The 21699-nt window shown below is 44.6% G+C and overlaps 1 protein-coding gene across 1 annotated transcript in view; it reads left to right on the top strand.

Moving 5' to 3' along the window:
* LOC136364585 (protocadherin-15-like) overlaps nt 1-21699 on the top strand; it is a 177719-nt gene that overhangs the window by 46412 nt on the left and 109608 nt on the right. The window contains exon 3 of the mRNA XM_066324539.1: nt 5866-5931. Within this exon, the coding sequence (XP_066180636.1) occupies nt 5866-5931 (66 nt within the window). The remainder of the gene's footprint in view (nt 1-5865; nt 5932-21699) is intronic.

Raw genomic sequence — 21699 nt, 5'->3', positions numbered from 1 at the left:
TGTGACTCCTCTACCTTGATGCCTGCATTGTCAGTCTCAGTGTGTGTGAGGTCCAGCTGTCCCTATGAGGGTGAGCACAGGACCTCTCAGAAATGTGAGTGTGGGGCCTCACACAAACGTTTCTGAGGAGAGATTTGCAAAAGCTGCTGCAGCCTCATAACCCCCACACACAGTGAGTGGTGCAGGAGTTCAGGTATCTCCAGGTACTCCTTAGCCTGTTGTCCACAGCAGAAAGTGTCCCTGCCCATGGCAGGGGTTGGAACTGGAGGATCCCCAAGATTTCCTTCCAGCTCAAGCCATCCTGTGAGTCTGAGAGTCCCTCCAGTGACTGGGAGCAGGAGACCCGTGTGGAAAATCGCTTTTTGAAGGAACTGGTGCCTTGGGAGGTGGCAGTCCCCTGGCAGAGGGGCTGTGAGGATGCAGTTGGCCTTTGGGATGGTGGCAATGAGGAGAAGAGCTCAGGAGGAGAACAGGAGCTGCTGGAAACTGCAAACCCTCATAGCTCTGGGGCAGTGGTGGTTGGAGGGGACCTTTGGCTGAGGCAAACCCCAGCTCGTTGTGGGAAGGGACCTTCAGGATGATCCAGATTTCCCCCCTGCCATGGGCAGAGCCACCTCCCACTGGAGACTCTCTCCTCTCAGGTGTCTGCAGAGCTCTAGGTGCTGCCTGTTGGTTCAGCACAACTGGGAGTTTGCTATTAGCTCGTTCATTAACCTTTGTTTTAATTTTGATACATGATTCTCTGTGCTTTTAGCTGTAAAACAGCAAAAATAGAATGGAAAGAATATTCTCCAAGGAATAGAAATTTTGGATGGGAAGGGGATTTGAAGGGGTTTCAAAGGTGACAGGAAGATGATCCAGCAGGTCTCTCTTGGGAAAACACCTGATTATCCAAGTTGTTGTGTTTGTCTGTGCTCAGGCTGTTTGACCTTGCTGAGCATCTCACCTAGGACAGTGATTGAGGGTTTCCTCTGAGCCATCTCATTAAAAATAATTAGAAATTAAAATAATGAAAATTAGCCAGCAGAAGCCAAGTAGAGCTGAGCCTTGACACTGTTACATGGAGAGTTTGCTAAAGAGGTTCTCACTTTGCTCCCAAGGAGAGAGGTGCTTTATTTATCCCCTTCCCTTGATTAAAGAAGGGTAGAGGAGAAGCACTGTTAGGGAAAACAGTGAAGTTAACAACAGGAACAGAAATGATTTGCTGCAAGGTCTTAGCAAAGCCTTCAGAGCTTGTTGTTTTATTTAGTAAGTTGTATTTGCCTTTTCTGTGAGGAGTTTGAGGCAGGGGCACTGCCGCCTCAGGATTCCATTTACCAGCATTGCTGCTTAAACATAAAATGCATCATGAAAACTGTTGGGAGGGAAGCTCATTTATGGAATGCTTTTCCTTTTTAAAGTGTGTTTGATTTATCATGATTTGGCTTAAACAGCTACTCCATTATGCCCAGGAATTTCAAGGACAACTTGTTTTTTTGTTAAGAAAGTTGGATCAGAGGCGTGTTCTGGTAATACATTCTGGTAATAAACTGCAGTGTAAAACTGGAAGAGGTAAAATACTGACTAAATAAGTTCTGCCAAGGTCCACACAGTGACATGGGGCACCTTTCTGCTCTTTGGGTCTAAAGTCTTGTGGAAATATTTCCTTCCCAAGTCACCTTTGGGGCTGCAGTTATTCTGTGCCTGTTTATGTTGAATAAAGCAGTCTTAGTACGGAGTGCTGAAATAATTTCTGTTGAGGATCATTAAAACAAAATACTGGAGAAAAACATTGAGAGAATTAGAGAAAGTCCCGAGGAGGCCACAGAGATGCTCCAGGGCTGGAGCCCCTCTGGAGCCAGGCTGGGAGAGCTGGGGGTGCTCACCTGGAGAGGAGAAGGCTCCAGGGAGAGCTCAGAGCCCTGCCAGGGCCTAAAGGGGCTCCAGGAGAGCTGGAGAGGGACTGGGGACAAGGGCTGGAGGGACAGGGCACAGGGAATGGCTTCCCAGTGCCAGAGGGCAGGGCTGGATGGGATACTGGGCAGGAATTGTTCCCTGGCAGGGTGGGCAGGCCCTGGCACAGGGTGCCCAGAGCAGCTGTGGCTGCCCCTGGATCCCTGGCAGTGCCCAAGGCCAGGCTGGACTTTGGGGCTTGGAGCAGCCTGGGACAGTGGGAGGTGTCCCATGCCAGGGGGTGGGATGAGATGGGCTTTAAGGTTCCTTCCAGCCCAAACATTCTGGGATTCTCCTAAAAACAGAGCCTGCTTAATGTAAGATCTCTGAGGACAATTTCCTAAGGGACACTGCTCATAGGAGTTGCTCTTTAGCTCTAAGAATTTGTTTTTCCCTCCTTGCTGATTTTCCCAAGTGTATTTCCAGACAGCTTCAATTTTCCTTAGTTAAATAAATTCTGACTTCTGTCATCTTTACAAGACAGACTCTCCATCCTCCTGATGATGGGAATAACTTTTCTCTGCACCTGGCTCAGTCCAAACATGTTTTTTTCATGTCCCCAGCAATTCCCACTATCTCTGGCTGGTGCCTGGTTGTACAACACAGTGAGTGAGCTTAGGGTTTTTTGACCCCATGTTGCCTCTTATTGATTATATTTTGTGAGCGGGAAAAAAAGGTACCCCCGTATTTTTACAGCGTGCCGCTTGTCTTCGAGGTTTTTAATTAAAATTATTGTTTCTGAATTGGAAATTTGTGTCAGACTGCAGTTTTAGATTCATCTGTTCAGTGCATAGCAATGGATGTGGATGGATGAGTCTGTGCCTTTGTCAGCTTTGTTCCTGCAGAAGGGCAGGGTGAGGTGACACTGTCTGAAAAAGGAGATTTGGGTAGCGCTGGCGTGGTGAAATGATGTGAAATAATCTGCAAACCCTTATGTATGCAATAAAACTTTTCTTCTTCACAAAGCTCTTATTGGTGCCATGGGGTGATCCAGAAGTTTCCCACTCCCATCCTACTTGTTTAGGGTGGCTTTTTCCTTTCTCATAGTTCTGGCTCTTGCTCTAATTTCTTTTCACTAAATTTTCTCTCATGATAAATTTTCTTGCTTCACCTGCTCACACTCGCAAGAAATCCTCTGCAAATTGCCAAATTTCACCAGCCAGGCCTGCCTTTTCTCTGAGACTCCCAAATCCGCATTGGAATGCTGGACACTCCTTTTAAATGTTGACCATTTCTTTGAAATGCACTGTACAATGTTTTGTTTATCATTCCGGAAATTCAGGTGTGTTTGATGGAAAACCAACTTTGGGAAAACTTGTAAATGTGAGCATGTGATTTGGCTTGTAATTTCGATATTTTTGTATTGAACATAAGCTAGCAGTTGGCCTTATTTAGCTGAAACTTTCACTGGTATACCCAACAGGGAGAAAATATCATTTTGAAAACCAAGAGGGGGCAAAAGCTCATGGAGTGTTTTTTTAAAAAAATCCTGCTTATTCTTTTAGTGAGATATATACAATTTTTAGATTAAAACATTGTCCCTGCTTTAGATTTTTATTTAGGTATTTAGTTTGGTTTTACTTTGATTTTTCTAGTGACTGTTGTACGGGGTATAGCAGAGCTATTCCTGAAAACAAAGTTGCAGTAAAAGTTTCTATTGTTGGCCTTCTTTGCCCTAATTAAGAGTTTGTTGAAGGGTCCTTCAGTTCCCCAAATCCTGAACCTCTAGAAAATGATAACATACATCCCTAGAAAAAAGTTAGAGTTGGTTTTGTTATGGCCCTGGAGTGCTTATTGTATCCAGTGAAAAAAATGAGAGCAGGGGAAAAAAAATAGAAGGCCATATTTCATATAGATAATGCAAACCTTTCTTATCTTCCCACACAATGTGCCTGTAGGAAACTACAATGGTATGAAAGATGTGGTTTTCCAGGTGATTTATTTGCTCTGTTAATGCCTGCAAAACAAAAAGCTCTAAAATAAAATAATAGTTGATTTAATTCTTTAAAACGAAACAAACAAATAAAAGCAACCAACACACCAAACAGAAAATTTTCAATTGTTATGTATCAAAGTAGACCATATAAGAATGAAAGGAGTAGGGAGGGAGAGTTCACGCATTAATAATTTTATTTAGACCGCCTAAGGCACTGGGAAATGGTGAAGTGGGCATGGAGGTATTTGCTCACAGGTTGGACTTGGTGATCTTGGAGGTCTTTTCCAACCCCAATGACTCTGTGACAGCAAACCCAGGGAGGTGGGGCAACACAAAGCTGCTGCTGGAGGAAAACACATCCCTGTAGATGTGTCCTTTAGGGGCTTCACCCAAGCAGAGATCTGAGAAATGCTACACTATTCTCACCTCCCCTTATAGGCCTTGTCTCTGCTGGGGTAATTAGAGGCTCTAATGAGCTGCAGTGTGGGTCCTTTGAAGTCAACAAATGTGTAATTTTTTACCGTAGGATGGGAAATAGAATTTGCCTCAGCTTGCTCTTCTGTTTAATTCACAGGTGATTTTCTGTTGGGATTTTTGCACAAAAAATACACCCCAAAATACCCAAACAAACCAGTAATACCTGAGTATTTCTTTTCCTGTTTCGAGGCCGGTACTTGATTGGAGAGTACCATTCCACACAGATGGAGTTTGGTTGGGCTGTGCAACAGAGGAACCTCTTAAAGTCTATAAAATCATGGGCAATCTCAGATAGTCCTGTGTGGTGTACCGGGAAGGAGAATTGACTTTTTTCTCTCACTGAGTCAATGAGGCTCTTGGAAAATTAAAAGCTCTTCCTAATGAAGTGTTATTTCCATATGCTTTGAAGGGGGTAGTGGTTTTCTGCTGTTTAATGTAGAAAACCTGATTGGTCCTAAAACAGTCATCACATGTGGTGATCATGCTTTTATGTATTTTAAGGCTACACTTACTCATTTGCTAGCTCTGCATGTACTGCTTGATATCTTTGAACCTCTCTTTTGAGTAAACCAACAAACTCTTACTTATTTTCTTTCGTTATTCTGCTCTGCTTCCATTGATGACTCTAAACCTTTGACTCCAGACTGGCAATATGAGGGTAAGATGGCAAAATATGACTTCCTGAACATTGCTCGTCTGCTTTTCATTTGTGTTCTCCTTAGAGTTATTAAAATTCCATTCACTAAGTAGATCCTTTTTGTTGCAATTAAATTCAGATTATGTTTGTTTCCGTTATGAAGCTTTAATTATGATTTATACCTTTCAATCATTCCTTTTGTTATTTCTTTGGGTTAAATTACCATCGTATTCCCTGTGTCCTGACAGACACTGAGATTCCTGGTGGGATCTCTAGAGCAAGACACAAGCAGATTCATTATGTAGCCATCCAACTGAATCGTGGTGACAACAATCCTTCCCTGGCAGGGTGGGCAGGCCCTGGCACAGGGTGCCCAGAGCAGCTGTGGCTGCCCCTGGATCCCTGGAAGTGCCCAAGATCAGATTGGATGGGCCTTGGAGCAAGCTGAAGGGTGGAAGGTGTCCCTGCCCGTGGCAGGGGCAGGGAATGAGATGGGATTTATTGTTCCTTTCCAACCCAAACCATTCCATGATTCTGTGATTCGAGGTGTGTGTGTTTTCATGATATGCAAAGGAAGAGGAAAAACCATGAAACATTTTTTGCTGGTCAGGTGTTTTAAATATGGATCATGCCTGAGATATTTTGTCATCACATCCTCCCTTGCTTTATGAAGTTCCTCTGAGTAAGGGATGAGCAAACAGCTCTAATTTTGAACCCTTGTGAGTGTAACTTTACTATCAGTTGTGGCTCATACCTGCATCACATTTAAGGGAAAATTTGCCTTCAGCATATCAACATGCTGACTTAAATAAAAACCCCAACAACAAAACCCTTGAGATCCTACTTTTAGAATGAGAAATAACTCGCTTTTTCATCTTTATAGATTGCAAGTTGGCCAGAACAGGTCCTCCAGCCACAATAGTTCCCATTGACGAGGAGAGTCGCAACGGTGAGTGCCCCACAATTATTTATAACACAAATTATTTATAACCAGTCTTTAAGGTCCTTGTTGCAAATAGACCTTCTGAATTTTTCTTAAGTCAGTGGGATGGTACCAGAGGACAAAGTTCTGGTCAGTATTTGGTTTTGTTTGGGTAAAGCTGAAATTTTATTCTGCAGCATGAAAGAAGTGTAAACAACGTGGTCTTCTGGGTTTCCCATGTGGCTTTTGGAAGGTTGTTTGTTGGTTCCCTCTAAGTTTAAGAACATGAGTTTATGGACACCTCTGAAATGGAAGAGCTTGGTTGTAGTCATGGAAATTTCAAAAGAAAATGAATGTCCCTTTTTTCCAGTGTTTTAATTCCCCGGACAAAAAATAGAGTTCTTAAGATTGTTGATGTGTGGTTTGAGGATTGCATTTATGCAGAGTACTCTGATGGGATTAAGTGCTTTACCTTGTTACAATCAGCTGTTACTCCTGAGAGTAAGTTACTACTCCTCCCTGCTTTTTATTCTGTGTGTTTAGAGTTTATTTTTTTTTTAACCTTGCAAGCTGGGCCTGGTTTTGTGCTGTGTGTGGTTGTTGTTTATCAGATATGGGTGCTTGAGATGGTGAATAAGGCCAGGTCATGCTGGTGGAACCTCTCTGCCGTTATTCCGAGAGGAATTCCTCGTTGAAGTTGCTCAAAGTCAGATGGACAAATGCATTTATGGGTAAAACTTCTCAATACACCAATTTTTAATATACTCATGTGCTGAAAAGCTCTGGTACTGGGGTGGCTGTTAAAACCAGGCACTTTTCCCTCCTCCTCGAGTGGTTTTCCCTGCAGTCAGGAGTGTCCAGAGGAGGGCTGTGAAGATGGATATGCTCTTTGAATCGGATGTGTTGGTTCTTGGCAAGCTGCTGTTGTATCCTGATGTGTTCCATTTGTGGCCTGCTCAGTTTTGGTGGAATGACCCCCTCAGCTGGAAGGGTTTGGCTGCCAGAGCTCGTCTCTCGCAGCCTTTCATCCTCCCTACTCCTCAATCTGTAGGAAATTCTGAAATAAATCTGTACTAAGAGCAATGGGTTATAAATAAATCCAAACCAGCCATCAAAAAACTTTGTGTGGAAACCTTTGGAAGAGGTTGAAGTTGTGGACTCCCCATCCCTGCAAGTGTCCAAGGCCAGGCTCAACAGGGCTTGGAGCAACCTGGGACAGTGGGAGGTGTCCCTGCCCAAAGCAAAGGAGTTGGAATGAGATGAGCTTTGAGGCCCCTTTCAACCCAACTCAGTCTGTGATATAAAAGTTAGTAAGGAACGCATGGTGTTCTACATTTCTAGTGGCTAAACTTTATATTGGGATTTCTAACAGATGCAGAAATAAAAATCCATCTAATTCTCTTCTTACCTACACGAATATGCTTCTAGATCACTTAAAGTGTGAAATCTCATTCTGATTTTAGTTCTTGCACAGCCCTGTTACTCCCAAGGGTCTGTTGTTCACGTTGGAATGGCTTTTCTGAGGTTGGGACATTTCATTCCATCAGTGCATGTGGTCATTGTGTTCTGGCAACACAATTAAACAGAAAATCCTTTCTGTTTAAAAAATAAAATAAAAACATTAATAATTTATTTTTAAAAAATAAAACAGAAAACAAAAATTAAACAGATATTTAGTTCCACTGTGCCATGGCACATTAAGGCAAATCATTCCTAATTCACAGGAAGTCAGAGACCAGCAAATCTCACGGAATAAAATCCTTTTCCAAAAAAAACTGTTGCTTGTTTTTACAGTCAGGTATATAGGTACCCTGCCTGACCTTTAAAGATATTGAGATGAGCAGAGATGTTAATATTTGACAGTTTCCCGCCATGGGATGAATATCTCTCTATATCAAGTAATTTAGGTACAGTAGTAAATTACATTATAATTGTGCTCATGTGAGCAATCCTGGAAGGAGTGAACTTGACCTTTCTTAAGGAATAAATGAATTATTTTATGGTTTTCCCTGTGTTGAGCTGAATTGGGTGATAACATTTCAGATCATATTAACAGCAAAACTGAATTTTTCTCAATGGTTTTTATAGGCAGAGGTCTTTTCGCCCTTGGTTTTTTTGTTTTTAAATTTAATTACTGGATTTGAGACTCAGTTATAACTTGTTTTGAAGACTCAATGAGCCTTATTCCTAGGTCAGACTTTCTCATTGCCTGTGTGCCTCAAGTTTTTGGAGGCCTTCATGTGGAGTCATTCCTGTTTTTTCCCTTCAGATAAGCAGCCTGAAATTCTCAAGGGCTTTGAATCTTTGGGCAGGCTTTTCAATGGAAAGTATACCCTTGGGAAAGGACTCCTACAAGGCAAGATTTAAAGGTTTAGAGATTAAATTAAAATTTGGAAGAGAAAGCAGAGGCTGGGATAGAGGAAACAAGCAGACCAAAGTGAATTCCCTTAATGTGAAGACAAATAGGAACTTGGTGCCCCATCCAGAACAAAAAATTTCCACAGTTAGGAATGCTTTGTGATCTTTCCCATCCTAGAAAATTCAGGCAGTGTTGGTGTGGTTTGCTTTTATTTTGGTGGGTTTTTTTTCTTCCTGCTTCCCATGTGATGGTGTGAGTGCCCTAATGAATAACAGGAGCAAATTCCCAAACCTCCTGCTCTCTTTCCTGCATGTTCCTTGAGGATGTCTGACACAAGGAAGTGAAGCTTTCATGGTTGTAGATGGTTCAAAGTGTTATTCTTCCACCTTTTCATCTTCCTGGTCTCTTAGCAGCAACCTTTTGTCAGCCTGATTTCCTGGGGAGACGGGGGATGTGTGACTGTGCTACAAATCCCTTTCCATAACCTCCCATGAGAAGTAGGGCACAAAAATGCGGGAAACAAAGCTGTGGGGTTTTTTTCCCCTTAACTCTGTTGGACCAATTTATTCTCAGTTTTATTATATGTAATACTGGAAGAATGGACCTGATTGCTGAGGCACATTGATGATTTCCATGCTGGTCCAAATTGATTTCACTTGGATTTCAGGGACAATCAACAGGGATTGAAGAAAATGTCCCCAGAGGCACAAAATTCTTCCAGAGGTGGGCTTAGGTGTGCTCATAATGACTCTGAGTGATGACTCTGAATATTCATTGCTCAATTAAACGTTCAGTGACCACCAGGGCAGGTAGGAATTGAACTAATTAGCCCTGAAGAAGGAAGAGTCCTGCTATCCCAGGCATTTTGGCTAAGGGGAAAAGTTGTTCAGTAAAATCAGCTTGGAAGGTTTCTGTGACCTAGCACAGGTGTATCAAGAAATGTATTCCGTAAGAGCTGTGGTTCGATGTTCATTTCCTAATTTTCCCTCCTCTTTCAGGAATAAGGATGAATTAATGACTTGAAGGTGCTTCAGCCTTGGAGGGCTTTTCCAGCTCAAATGATTCCATCATTTTCTTGTATTGCCTTTGTGAGCATCTCACTCTTCAGTTTTAAACAAAAATACTTTTGCCTATTGCTTCCTATCATTCAAAAATCAGCTTTATGAAGGAAAGTCATCTTAGTTTTACCATTTCAGGGGATTCTGAGAACACCATTTCCCAAGTTTGCTGTGTGGAAAGACACCAAACTGTGATTTTGTCTTGATTTTTCTTCTTTTTCCCATAGAGGCACTTTGCGGACTCTTTGCATTTTGCTTTTACTTGGTGCACCGTTTTACGTAGGGTTTCTATAATGGAAAAAATTTAAATTATTAGTCTATATGTTGTTATCATTCCTGTGAAATGTTTCCAGTGAGGAAGTGCTTCAGCTGATTTTTAATCTAGCTCATGCCATTGTCTTTATGCCTCTCTGCCCAAACATAAATTTCCCCCCCATCTTTAGACAATCTTACAGCTCCCTAAAGTGTTCATGAATGTTTTTCACCAGCTTTTGAGCATCCTTTTCAAATTTATCTTCCAGGATGTGGTTTGTCGGGCAATGGAGATGTGGTGTGGTGTAGAGTTTTAAGTTGGGGTATTTCAGGCAATAAATAAACCTTGGAATTAAATCTGGCCACTTGTAGGCTGAGGGTCTAGGCTCAGTCTGGCCATTCCAGCTCAGCAGTCGAGGTGGATGGTGTGATTTTAGTGATGAGCCTCAGCAGTGTTTTGCTGAATGTCTGGGTGCTGCTGCTGTTCTGTGCTCATTAATCCCAGGTCTAAGACATTAGATTAGGCAGCAGTACAAATCTGAGCTGGATCAACCCCAAGCCCACAATAGCAAATGCTCAAATTAGGCCTTGCTCTGTGGAGTTTATTCTGGCTTTGTGCTTTTATGAAGGAAGAGAGGTGATCCATTAGATCCAATAGCTGCCAGACTGAGAAATTTCCGTCAGAAGTTGTTACCCTTGTGGAATGTTCTGGGTTAACTCTAACAGGAGGAGTGGATTTGTATTGATTCGTGTGGCTGAACACTGCCTGCCACATCACGGGGCTGCTCCATCTGCTCAGCCCTGGGCTCCTTTGGGAGCCTGCAGGTTTCCTATGGATGGTGCCCTAAAAGGAGAAGGAGCTGGGGGTGCTGGGGGTGAGAGCTGGGACCCAGAACCCCCCGAGCCCTGGGCTGAGCCCCAGCGTGGGCAGCAGGGCAGGGGGGACTCTGCCCCTCTGCCCCTGGGCTCAGGTGAGAGCCCACCTGCAGAGCTGCCCCAGCCCTGGGGCCCAGCACAGGAGGGACCTGGAGCTGCTGGAGAGAGGCTGGGGAGGCTCCAGGATGAGCAGAGGGATGGAGCAGCTCTGCTGGGAGGAAAGGCTGGGACAGCTGGGGCTGCTCAGCCTGGAGAGGAGAAGCTTTGGGGTGACTCGGTTCTGTCCTTCCAGGGCCTGAAGGAGTTGACAAGAAAGATGGGGAGGTACTCTTTCCAAGGGATGGAGTGGCAAGGCGGAATGGCTTCCCAGTGCCAGAGGGCAGGGCTGGATGGGATACTGGGCAGGATTGTTCCCTGGCAGGGTGGGCAGGCCCTGGCACAGGGTGCCCAGAGCAGCTGTGGCTGCCCCTGGATCCCTGGCAGTGCCCAAGGCCAGGCTGGACTTTGGGGCTTGGAGCAGCCTGGGACAGTGGGAGGTGTCCCTGCCCGTGGCAGGGAGATGGGACTACATCATCTTTGAGTTGCTTTCCAACCCAGACCCCGTGGTTCTGTGGGAAGTGCTGGCTCTAGTTCTGGATTGTTCAAAGCATTCCTGTGCTGTTTAGGAGTGTGCTGATTAGACTTGGAGAAAGGGGTTAAATTGGGCCATTGAAATCCACTGGTGACAATGAACATTCCAGGAAAGTTTCTGGGATAGGACTTCCTCTGCTGTCCCCATGGCTGGGGCTGGGGAGCCTCTGACAGGGTGCAAGTGCTGGGGAATCAAGAGACACCCAACTGTAGCTGACTTGGTTTATTTTTCTAAATGCTCTGGTCCAAGAACTGGCCACAATTTCCTCCATAATTTACTCAACTAATAAATTACTTCTGTGAGATGAAATATTTTTTATTTTTTTATAGCTCCTATTTGTGTTTTTTCCCCATTTTTCATGTCAGAAGTTGGCTCATAGGTGTTGCTTCTCGACTCTGCCTGCAGGTGCTTCAATCAAAATGTGCACGAGGAAGTATCACTTCTTTCCTGACAATTTGATTTAGTTTATAAATTCATGAGATGGGAGAAGAGGATGAAATTTATGGAAATTATTTTTGCTTCATTCCAGCCTGTTTGTTGGTTTCTGTTCCGAAGTGATGTGTTCTCCAGATTTGGGTTTTAAGGATTTCCTTGGGAAGTAATGAATCAATTTGGTGTCTAATGCTGTTTTTATGCCACGGATTTAAATTCTCATGCTTTTCGTGCAGGACAAATGTGTAAAGACAGGGGAAGCTGTAAGACCGATCAATTTATTATTCTACTTCTATTTATCAGCCCATCAGCAGTGGTTGGGATTTAGGCAGAGCTGTTGTTAAATATCCCTGCAATTCTCCTCTTGCCGTTATTTTTTTAAATTATGTCTTTTAAAAATAAAATCAAAGTTTCAAAAAGCAGGAAATAATTCAGGGTGGGAGTAGTAGAGAAAAGTTTTCTTTTCTCAGTAGAGAAAAGTTGTCCTTTTAGAAACTGATTAATTCTTAGGGACAGAAAACAGGGATCGAGTTGGAAATATTTAATCATTTTTGTCCTGTCAGCTGCCTGGACAAATATTCTAACCTGGTGTTGGTGCACTTGGGAGAGGTGGAAGAGAGGTCCTTGAATTACCTTCAAGGATGAGAGAGAAAAGTGATGTTTCAATGGCAAAAATTAGGAATTTAACTCCATTTTGAGGCAGGGGTAATTTTTGTGGATCATGATTTTGCTCTGTAATGCCGAGACCTTTTCAAAGTGTGTTTTGGGATTTCCTTTTTTACTGGAAATTCTCATCAGAGTGACTGGATTTTTTCTGAACAGCTCATCTGTGACAGTTTGAGTAGTCAGAATAAATTATTCAAATTATGGGACGTGATCCATTCCTATTCCCAGGGTGTCTATTTACCTTTGCCAATAAAGAACTGCATATTTCCCTAATTATTTCTTCCATATAGATCTGCAACATCAACTGTCGTTTCAGTAGCTATGCTCTTTGATTGTCTTCTCCTTCACAGTCCCAGTAAAGCAGTGCAAGAATTGGAGGCTTTGATACATTTTTTAGGCTTTTTTTTTTTTTAAATCAATTTTGCTCCAGGGAGTGGGAGGTGTTCAGAACTGGGATTGCTGTTCAAAACTGCGCTGTGCTTTCCAAGTGTTTTGGTATTGCTTTAATTTTGGAGTGTAAACAGAGCACAAAGCAGGGTTGAAAAGTCTGGGGGAGGCTGCTCCAACCAGCTCCCAGGAAAGGTCAGCCTGGGTCTGCTGTCCCATGGCAATGACTCCCACGGAGCTGTCCCGATCCTGAGAGCTCAGGTTTCCCCAGCAAAGGTGTGACACTGATGTCAGAGAAAACAGATCTGCTCCTTTCTGAGGAATGGTCTTTTATGCAAATTCTTTGTCAAATTATGGAATTTCTACCCTGAAGCTCTGAATCCATCTGTCCCTCTTCTCTCAGCTCTGGTGAGCTCTATGGTCAGGTGCTCCCTTTCCAAAATTCCCAGCTCTCCTGCTTCTTGGGTACTGGAGCTGCTCAGTCTGGAATCAGCTTTTTGGACCTGCTGGGGCTCTACTGAGCCAACTCAGCTCTCAAAATTCAACTTTGTTCAGCTGAGTCTTGTGTAGGAATCCCAGACTGGTTTGGGCTTGAAGGGACCTCAAAGCCCATCTAGTCCCACACCCTGCCATGGGCAGGGACACCTCCCACTGTCCCAGGCTGCTCCAAGCCCCAAAGTCCAGCCTGGCCTTGGGCACTGCCAGGGATCCAGGGGCAGCCACAGCTGCTCTGGGCACCCTGTGCCAGGGCCTGCCCACCCTCACAGGCAGGAGTTTCTTTCCAAAATCCCATGTGAGTGGTTTGAGCCACCTCAGTTCTTTTCCAAGTCCAGTTAACACCAGGAGACACATTCAACAGTGTGATGGGCCCCCCAAACTTCTCTCCTTCTGTCTCTTCTCTGTCAAAGGGATTCCCCACCTTGCCTTGTTGGGAAATGAAGTGTTTGATTAAAATGGACAAAACTACACCAAAAATGGGAGCCTGTGGTGCCAAAGGGCTGTGGAGGTGCTGGAAGAGGGAAGGTTTGCACACAAGTCCCGTGGCAGTGCCCAGGGAGCAGGATGCAAAGGGTGGTGTCCAGGCACAGGGTGGGCCCCTCCCTGCTTCCCTCTGGAGCACAACAGGGATAAAAAGAATCTATAGAAGATCCAAAAAGTGAGAATCTGAGTCATTGTGGCACCTGCACAGGGAAGAAGTTTGTCCTCATGTCCAGATGGAATTTCCTGGGCATGAGTTCCTGCCCATTCCTCTGGTGCCATTGCTGGGATCCTGGAGCAGAGCCTGGTCCATGCCCAGAGAGGCTGTGGGTTCTCCCCTGTGGGGATATTCCAAACCCATCTGAACACAATGCTGTGCCCTGTGCTCTGGGATGGCCCTGCTGGAGCACGGAGGTGGCACCAGGTGCCCCACTGAGCTCCCTTCACCCTCAGCCATCCCAGGATCCTGTGTCCCATTGGGAGAATCTTGGGAAGTCTGTCCCCCAGGACAAAATTCCCATTATTTTTCTGAGATGCTTTCTTTAAGCAAGGCATACTCTTGAAAAATTACTTCCTTCCAAGGAAACCTCACCTAAATTTTCATTTAAAGTGATGATATAACCCCAGTCCCTTTTCACACCTGGGTGAGCAGGTATGGCTTTGCATTTCCCATTCTTCAACATGTGTCTGGATGTGGCACTGAGAGCACGGATCTGGACCAGGTGAGTAATGAGCTGTCCTCAGTGTTTTCATAACCCTTCAAACCCTTATCCAAAAGAGAGGGAGGGGAAGGGGAAAACATGGAGGAAAATGGTTTTATAGTGGTCATGTCCCAGCTTCCTTTAAATGCACTAATTTTGTTTTAATTTTAAAATGGTGGATAACTGCTTAGCAATTCATGGATTATATGTTTCTCCCTGATATTCACTGTGTTTTTGAGCAGATTGCTCCAAAACATCAGATTTTTTCTCTTTATTCCAACTTTGAATCGCTAATAAGACTCACACTTAAGTTATTGCTTGTTTTGAACAGCAGAGTGCTTGGAACAGTAAAATAATTCAATAAATGATGGATTTCAAAGCCCTGCTTGGCTCAAACATCAATTACATTTGTTGGTTTATTTTGTTACACAGTCTCCTGTGAAAGCTCCTTGTATCCTTTTAGATTTTCAAAGTCATGCTAATCAAGCCAAATGTTCTGCTCCATGGGTCTGAGAAATTTTTCCTCCTTTATTCAGCCATCATTTTTCATCATTACTCTGCTATTCCACATTTTTATCCTATTGACACAATTGTTTAGGAACACAGGGCCTGATTAAAATAAATCATTAGGTCTGGCTGGACCTTCTGGCTATCTCCGAGTTATATCATTATCCCAATCCTAAGGATCATTTTCTCCTTATGATAAGCTTTTTTTTTCTGGAGATGTTTGGGGGAGTTGTGGTCTGGAAGGGCAAGAATCTCAGGAGGTTTAACCAGGCCACGTGCTGATGCTACAATGAGACCAGGGCAACCCCTGGGATTGATCCAGAGTGGGGATGGAGCAGCCACTGGAGAAGGAGCTGGGGGTGCTGGGGGTGAGAGCTGGGACCCAGAACCCCCCGAGCCCTGGGCTGAGCCCCAGCGTGGGCAGCAGGGCAGGGGGGACTCTGCCCCTGGGCTCAGGTGAGAGCCCACCTGCAGAGCTGCCCCAGCCCTGGGGCCCAGCACAGGAGGGACCTGGAGCTGCTGGAGAGAGGCTGGGGAGGTCATGGAGATGCTCCAAGGGCTGGGACCCCTCTGCTCTGGAGCCAGGCTGGGAGAGCTGGGGGTGCTCACCTGGAGAGGAGAAGGCTCCAGGGAGAGCTCAGAGCCCTGCCAGGGCCTAAAGGGGCTCCAGGAGAGCTGGAGAGGGACTGGGGACAAGGGCTGGAGGGACAGGACACAGGGAATGGCTTCCCAGTGCCAGAGGGCAGGGCTGGATGGGATATTGGGCCAGAATTGTTCCCTGGCAGGGTGGGCAGGCCCTGGCACAGGGTGCCCAGAGCAGCTGTGGCTGCCCCTGGATCCCTGGCAGTGCCCAAGGCCAGGCTGGACTTTGGGGCTTGGAGCAGCCTGGGACAGTGGGAGGTGTCCCTGCACATGGCAGGAGAATGGAACTAAATCAGCTTTCTGTTTTTTTCGAACCCAAACCATTCCATGATCTATGAATATTTTACTGACTTTTTGCCCAAATATATATTAGTTCTTTTCAGAAGAATAATTATACGTTGCTACTACCAGGCATGAAATTTTATTTCTCAGGATGGTTTACGAGCCCAATGAAAAACCTGGCACATGTTGCTTCTGAAATGCACTGCTGAGCATTCGTGTTGGGCCTATTATTTTGTCACTTTGACAACAGGATGAAGTTTAAAAGAGCCGTTCTGTGACAAATTATCATCCATGCGAGGAATTAATAGTTTTTAGAAAGGGCATCCCTGAGGAAAGCAGCAGCAGGGAGAACCAGCTCACTTTTCAAGTTTGTCTGTGTGTTTTGATAGTTTTTTGTTTCTTCTCCTTTTATTTTTCTTTTTGTTTTTTGTTACTGATCCTGTTTCCCCTCACATGCAGCTCCACACCCTCTGTTTGATGCATCCAAGGTCTTTCCAGTATTTCCCCCAGCAATGCTGGCCCATGGGCTGTTTCTGCCCTCTCTGGGGTTTCTCGTGAATTTTCCTCAAGTCTGATGAGGAGAAGAAAGCTGAGGGAGGCCCATCCATCGCTCCCTGACATGAGGGGGCAGCTGCAGAGGGAGCAGGGACAGGACAAGGGGAAATGGCCTCAAGCTGTGCCAGTGTTGAGCCTGGGTGTTGGGAAAATTCCTCCCTGGAAGCATTGTCCAGCCCTGGCACAGCTCACCAGGGCAGTGGCAAATCCACTCAACCCTGGAAGGATGTCACAGCCCACATCCAGTGGATGTGACACTTGAGGAGACGGGTTAGTGGTGGCCTTGGCAGTGCTGAGTTAACAGCTGAACTCAATGGTCTCAGAGTTCTCTTCCAGAATTGATGATCTGTGCTTTTCACCTGGTTGCTCCTTCTGCTAACACCTCTGTGTCTCATTCCTCTTACAAACAAAAATCTTACTGAGTCCCTTTGGGCATTCTTTTGGGAATGATGGTCCCTCACTCAAATTAACTGTTGAATGTCCTAATTTCTTTCTAAGTTTTGTGGCCTGTGAGTTGCTCTTCCTGTCTGTCAAAGGTCACTTTTTATCTCTTTCCCTTTCCAGAATTGTCTCTGCTTGCCCCACAGATCAGAGACCCCTGGGAATTCCCTTCTGGCTTTGTCTGGGTCTCCTGGGGAGCTCCCCAGCCATAGAAGTGCCCAAGGCCAGGTTGGATGGGGCTTGGAGCAACCTGAGATAGTGAAAGGTGTCCATGGCAGGGGGTGGAACAAGAGAGTGTCCTTTCCAACCCAGATCACTCCATGATGTGGTTTCTGTATCAGAACAAGAAGCACATCTGTACTTCCAGATCCTTTAGCAACTAATTTGAGGCAAAATTTGAATTATCTCTCTTTTAGGATTAGAATGAGGTTTTTTGTGAACTATATCTTGTCAGATAGTAAGAAATTTCCCAAGGAAGGAAGGAAGGAAGGAAGGAAGGAAGGAAGGAAGGAAGGAAGGAAGGTGTCACCAAATGGTTGATGTTTATGGTGTAATTTTCTACGCACTCATGTTCTTCCCCTTGGGTTTTTTTGTGGGGAAAAAAAAAAAAAAGGTTTGGTTTTTCATTTGGCTTTCTAACTTGGGTAAGTGAAAGCCCATTTGTTGCTACTTATTTGCTAAAGGAATTTTCTGGTGTTTGTTTTTCACCCTTGACCTTTTTAGACTATACATTAAGCCTGTTAGCCCACAGAGCCCATTCCTCTGTGAGACCCCACACCCCCAGTGGGCTGTCAGCATCCATGTCTCCAACAGGAATGTCCTTGCAACCCTCGCCTTCCCTTGGCCATGAAGGAGTGCAGTTAATTTCTCCCACTTCTCTTGTAAAAGCAAAGCTCTAAAAAACAAACAAAAAAAAAAGATCTTGTGGATTCCCCAACATTCAGCTGTGTTCCGCTGGATTTTTCCATCCTGGGAATACTATGGTCTGCATTTCCCTGTGTGTGTGTGTGCAGCAGGACAGGGGAGTTCTTTGCTGGGGATGCACAGGCTGATGAGCTCACCCTCCTCAGCTTGCTCCAGGCTTTTGGGAGGGATTTCCTGCTTCCCCTCCACCTGCCATGAGATGCTGAGGGACTGCCCTGGGTTATTAAAACCCTTTCAAATCCCATCAGTATCAACTCATGATGTTTTTAAACGTGTTAAATTAGTTAAGTGACCATATGGGGTTGGTTTCATGCTTTTGTTCAGCATTTATGCTCCTGCTGAAGCCCCTCCAGGCACTTAATTAATCTCAGCAGTGAGAAACCATTTCTCCTGAAGGTGTGTTGTCACCACGGGTGTTCATTCCTTCCACCTTTCCCACAGGGGGCTCTGGTTTTTAAAGATCTCTGGCTGAGAGGAGCTGAAAGGGAAGGATATGCTGCTTTTCTTCAGTAGTGTAGCTTGAGGGTGGGCCTGAAGGATGATGCTGTCTCTAAAAAAAAATTAAAGAGGATTTAAAAAAAAAAAAAAAAAAAACAACAAATTAAAGAAAAAAGCTTGGTAACAGTAGAATGAAATACTTACTTCCATAAGAAGAATTCCTAGAATCATAGAATTCATAGAATTATTAAGATGGGGGAATACCTCCTTGTTTAACCAGTGTTCTTGCAGAGCTCCCAGGTTATCAAGTTGTTATTTTCCCCCCCTTTAAATGCCTTATGATACTAGTTCAAACAGCTTCCTGCTATTCCAGTTATTTTATTAACAACATCTCAGGCAAACCACAGGTTTGGATCTGTGAAACTCTGTAAAAGGCCCTTGTAAAGCACCTTTCTTTGCCCAGGCTCTGCCCCTAGAGCATGGGCTTTTTGTTCAGGTCCCTAGGGACCAGGGCTGGTTGAATATTAAGTGTTAAAGATCTGGCAGTGCTATTTCTTGCCTGTTGTTAAGCTCTCTCATGCATTATTTATCAAACAGCAGGTGAAGACTTCAACCTTTTTATGATAATTGATAGTGGTTAGAATACAAGATTACAAGCAGCTCCTGAGCACCAGTAAATGCCAGCACAGGAGGTGGACTGGCAGGACGTGTTTTTCATCATTAAATCGAAATATATGAACTTTGTTGGGCCTCACTGGGTCAACGTGGAGGAGGAGAGGAGAAATAGGTGATAAAATTGTATATAAATAGCTTTGCATGGGGCTCTGCCTGCTGGGGTAGTGCAGTGCTCATGCAAACTTCAGCATGGGGTGACAGGACTAAAGACACCTTCTGTGGGCTCCCAGCCTGTTCTGGATGATTGTTGTGCTTCCCTGGAACCCAGGGTGCTCAGGGAACTGTTCCCTCCATCACCTGGGGGAGTTTAAGTTGTTTTTACTTGGGGTATTGTTAGAATTATCCCTACAGTTAGAATTATCCCATGTAAGCCAGATGTTCCGGGCACTTCCTTTGCTCGTGCCAGATTCTGCACGAGTCTTTGGCATGGTTGATGCCTGCTTGGAATTCAGGTGTCGAAAAAAAAGGTGCTGGGAAGTTGTACTCATGGTTTAGTAAGGTTATTCCCAGCTGAAGTTAGTAAATTTTACCTGTTTATAACCAGACAAGGAATTGGGTGGTTGGGAAGTGTGAAATGTAGGACTTTTTGCCCTGTAGTATCAACAGCATTAAAAAAGAGAGGAAACAGAAGCAAAAATAAAATAAACCATGAGCTGTTAATTCAGCTTGATAGAGCTGAAGCAGCTCCATATTGATGGCTCATTATTTTTAAATTGACTGAGGGTTTCCTTTCATTAATTCTTTATTCTGCAGACAGATGGGAAACGGTGGCTGCTTTTTTTCAAGGGCAATTTCACCCAACTGACAGCACCTTGGAGCTTTGGGTTGGGATTTTTTTTTTACTGTTGAAATATGACATGGCATAGATTAAAAAAAAAAGAACCAACAAAAGGGAAGATTCTTTAATTAAAATGTGCTGCCTTGGTTTCATTTAATTGTTTTTATAATTAGTGGCATGATCTCTGTTAATTTTCAGCTATCTGAAAACATGCCTGGTGGGTGTCAGATGTCTCTGCTGGATTAGTAAACATTAAAATACATTAAAACCACACATTTCCTCTCCCTTCAGTACTGATTTGCACCATCTTTCTCATTCAGCAGCCAGGCAGAGCCCTGAACATTTGGATATTATTTTTATTAGCTCTAATTAGCCTTTAAGAATAACGAGCATCCATGGAGTAGCTCTGTGCATTCTGAGTTTTAGAAGTTGGGCTAATTTTGGGATTGTGAGTGCTGTCTGTGAGGTTAAACCCAGAAATGGAGGAGAAAGAAAAAGCTGTGAGTCGAGCTAAGCCTCTCACCATTCCCTGCCTCATCCCATCAAAGCCATCGGGGGGACTTAGGGGAGCAGAACTTCCAGCTCCAGCCAAAAGACAAACCTTGCTGTTAGGTGGGTGCAGGGATGAGCCTGAGAAGTGCAGAAGGAAAAGTGCTGAATAAATGATCAAGTGGCTGTAACCTCACGGTGTTTATTTTCCCCAGTCGTCACCATCATTATTAATGAACGGTCCCACCCCGCAGTTGATACAGCACTTGGAAAGTTAAATATCCCACTTCTGAAAGAATATATTTGACTTGTAAAGGAAGTATCCCATCTTTAAAGGAAAATATCCCCCTTCTGAAAGAAAACTTGCCTGCCTTCTTCCCGTGGTGGGAATCCAGGCTTGCTGAGCTGCTGTTCTCTCCAGTGAAAGCAGGTTTTGCCCTGGGGCCTCAAGGCAGCACCAGTCTGGGCGTCTCATTCCTCAGTCTCTGCTTGATGGAACAGAAAAAAAAGGAGTTTTAGAGCGTTTCTGATTAAATCAAAGGTTCTAGGATATTGGGCTGGACTCCTCTCCAAGGACTCAGATTAATTAGACTTTCTGATTTTTGGCCCCCAGGACCATGCAGTGCTCCCCCATTGCTCTGCTAATGCCTCGTTATCCCATGGTTATACACCTCCAGCCTGTGTCAGTGCTCCTGGACAATGTCTCACCTCCAGCAGGGATGGCAGGGAGGTACTGCAGGAAAACTGGGCCTGGCATGAACCTCTGTATTTGCCCTGAGTGCGCTCAGAGCCTGCAACTCTTTTCATCTCTAAAGGAAAGAGGGGCTCCACAGCATCTTGGTGATGTACAGAGCCTTCCCAGTCAGGACACTGCATTTCCAAACCATTCCCAGACCTGGATCTGAGTATTTACACATGGCTGATGCAGGGATTTCTTCCTGGTTGCATTTTGAGACCTCAGCTCACTCACTCTTAATCTATTTAATGTTCATCCAGTTTATTTTCATAGTTTCATAATCAGCTTACGTGATACGAGGCCATGGATATTGAAATTTGGGAAGTTGCATTCCCTCTGCTCTCCAGGCTTGTAATTTCATTACAAATAACCAATTTTATGTACTTTTTTCCCCATTGTCCCATGTTAATAAGTGCATTATACTCCTGTAGCATGCATTTGGTCTCCTCTGTCCGTTCGCATTGCTTTTCCTGGGATCAGGATCCAAATGATGTGTGTATTTACTGGGATTAAAGAATGGCACAGTGTTTGCTTTCCCTGTTTCAGGACTGTTGCCAAGGGATCTGAGCACTCTTGGCTCTTCCAGGAGACATCCACGTGCTGGGACCAGAGGCACAGAACTGTTACACTGGTTTGGCATGTCCTCTGCTTCAGTGTCAGTAACCAGGGTTTCAGCAGCATCTTGCGGCTTAAATCACCTCTTCCTGCTGGAAAATGGATGTTTTTATACTCAGTGCTTCTGACCTTTCTGTCCTTTGGACAGAAGTGTTCTGCTACACCAGCTCTGGTTTTTGGCTGTCTAGGAAACATAACAGTGGAGGATCTTAGAGCTGCTTGCAAGGGCTTGACCTGGTCAGTCACAGGTTTCTCCTCAGTTCTTTTGTTTCTCTGATATTACCAACTTTCCCTCTGTCTCACGGTTGCGAGAGCCCACCTGCAGAGCTGCCCCAGCCCTGGGGCCCAGCACAGGAGGGACCTGGAGCTGCTG

This window comes from Sylvia atricapilla, chromosome 8 (genome assembly GCF_009819655.1).
Source record: "Sylvia atricapilla isolate bSylAtr1 chromosome 8, bSylAtr1.pri, whole genome shotgun sequence".
Lineage (NCBI taxonomy): Eukaryota > Metazoa > Chordata > Aves > Passeriformes > Sylviidae > Sylvia > Sylvia atricapilla.
The sequence above is the reverse complement of the archived record's forward strand: the minus strand, read 5'-3'. Positions and strand labels throughout refer to the sequence as shown.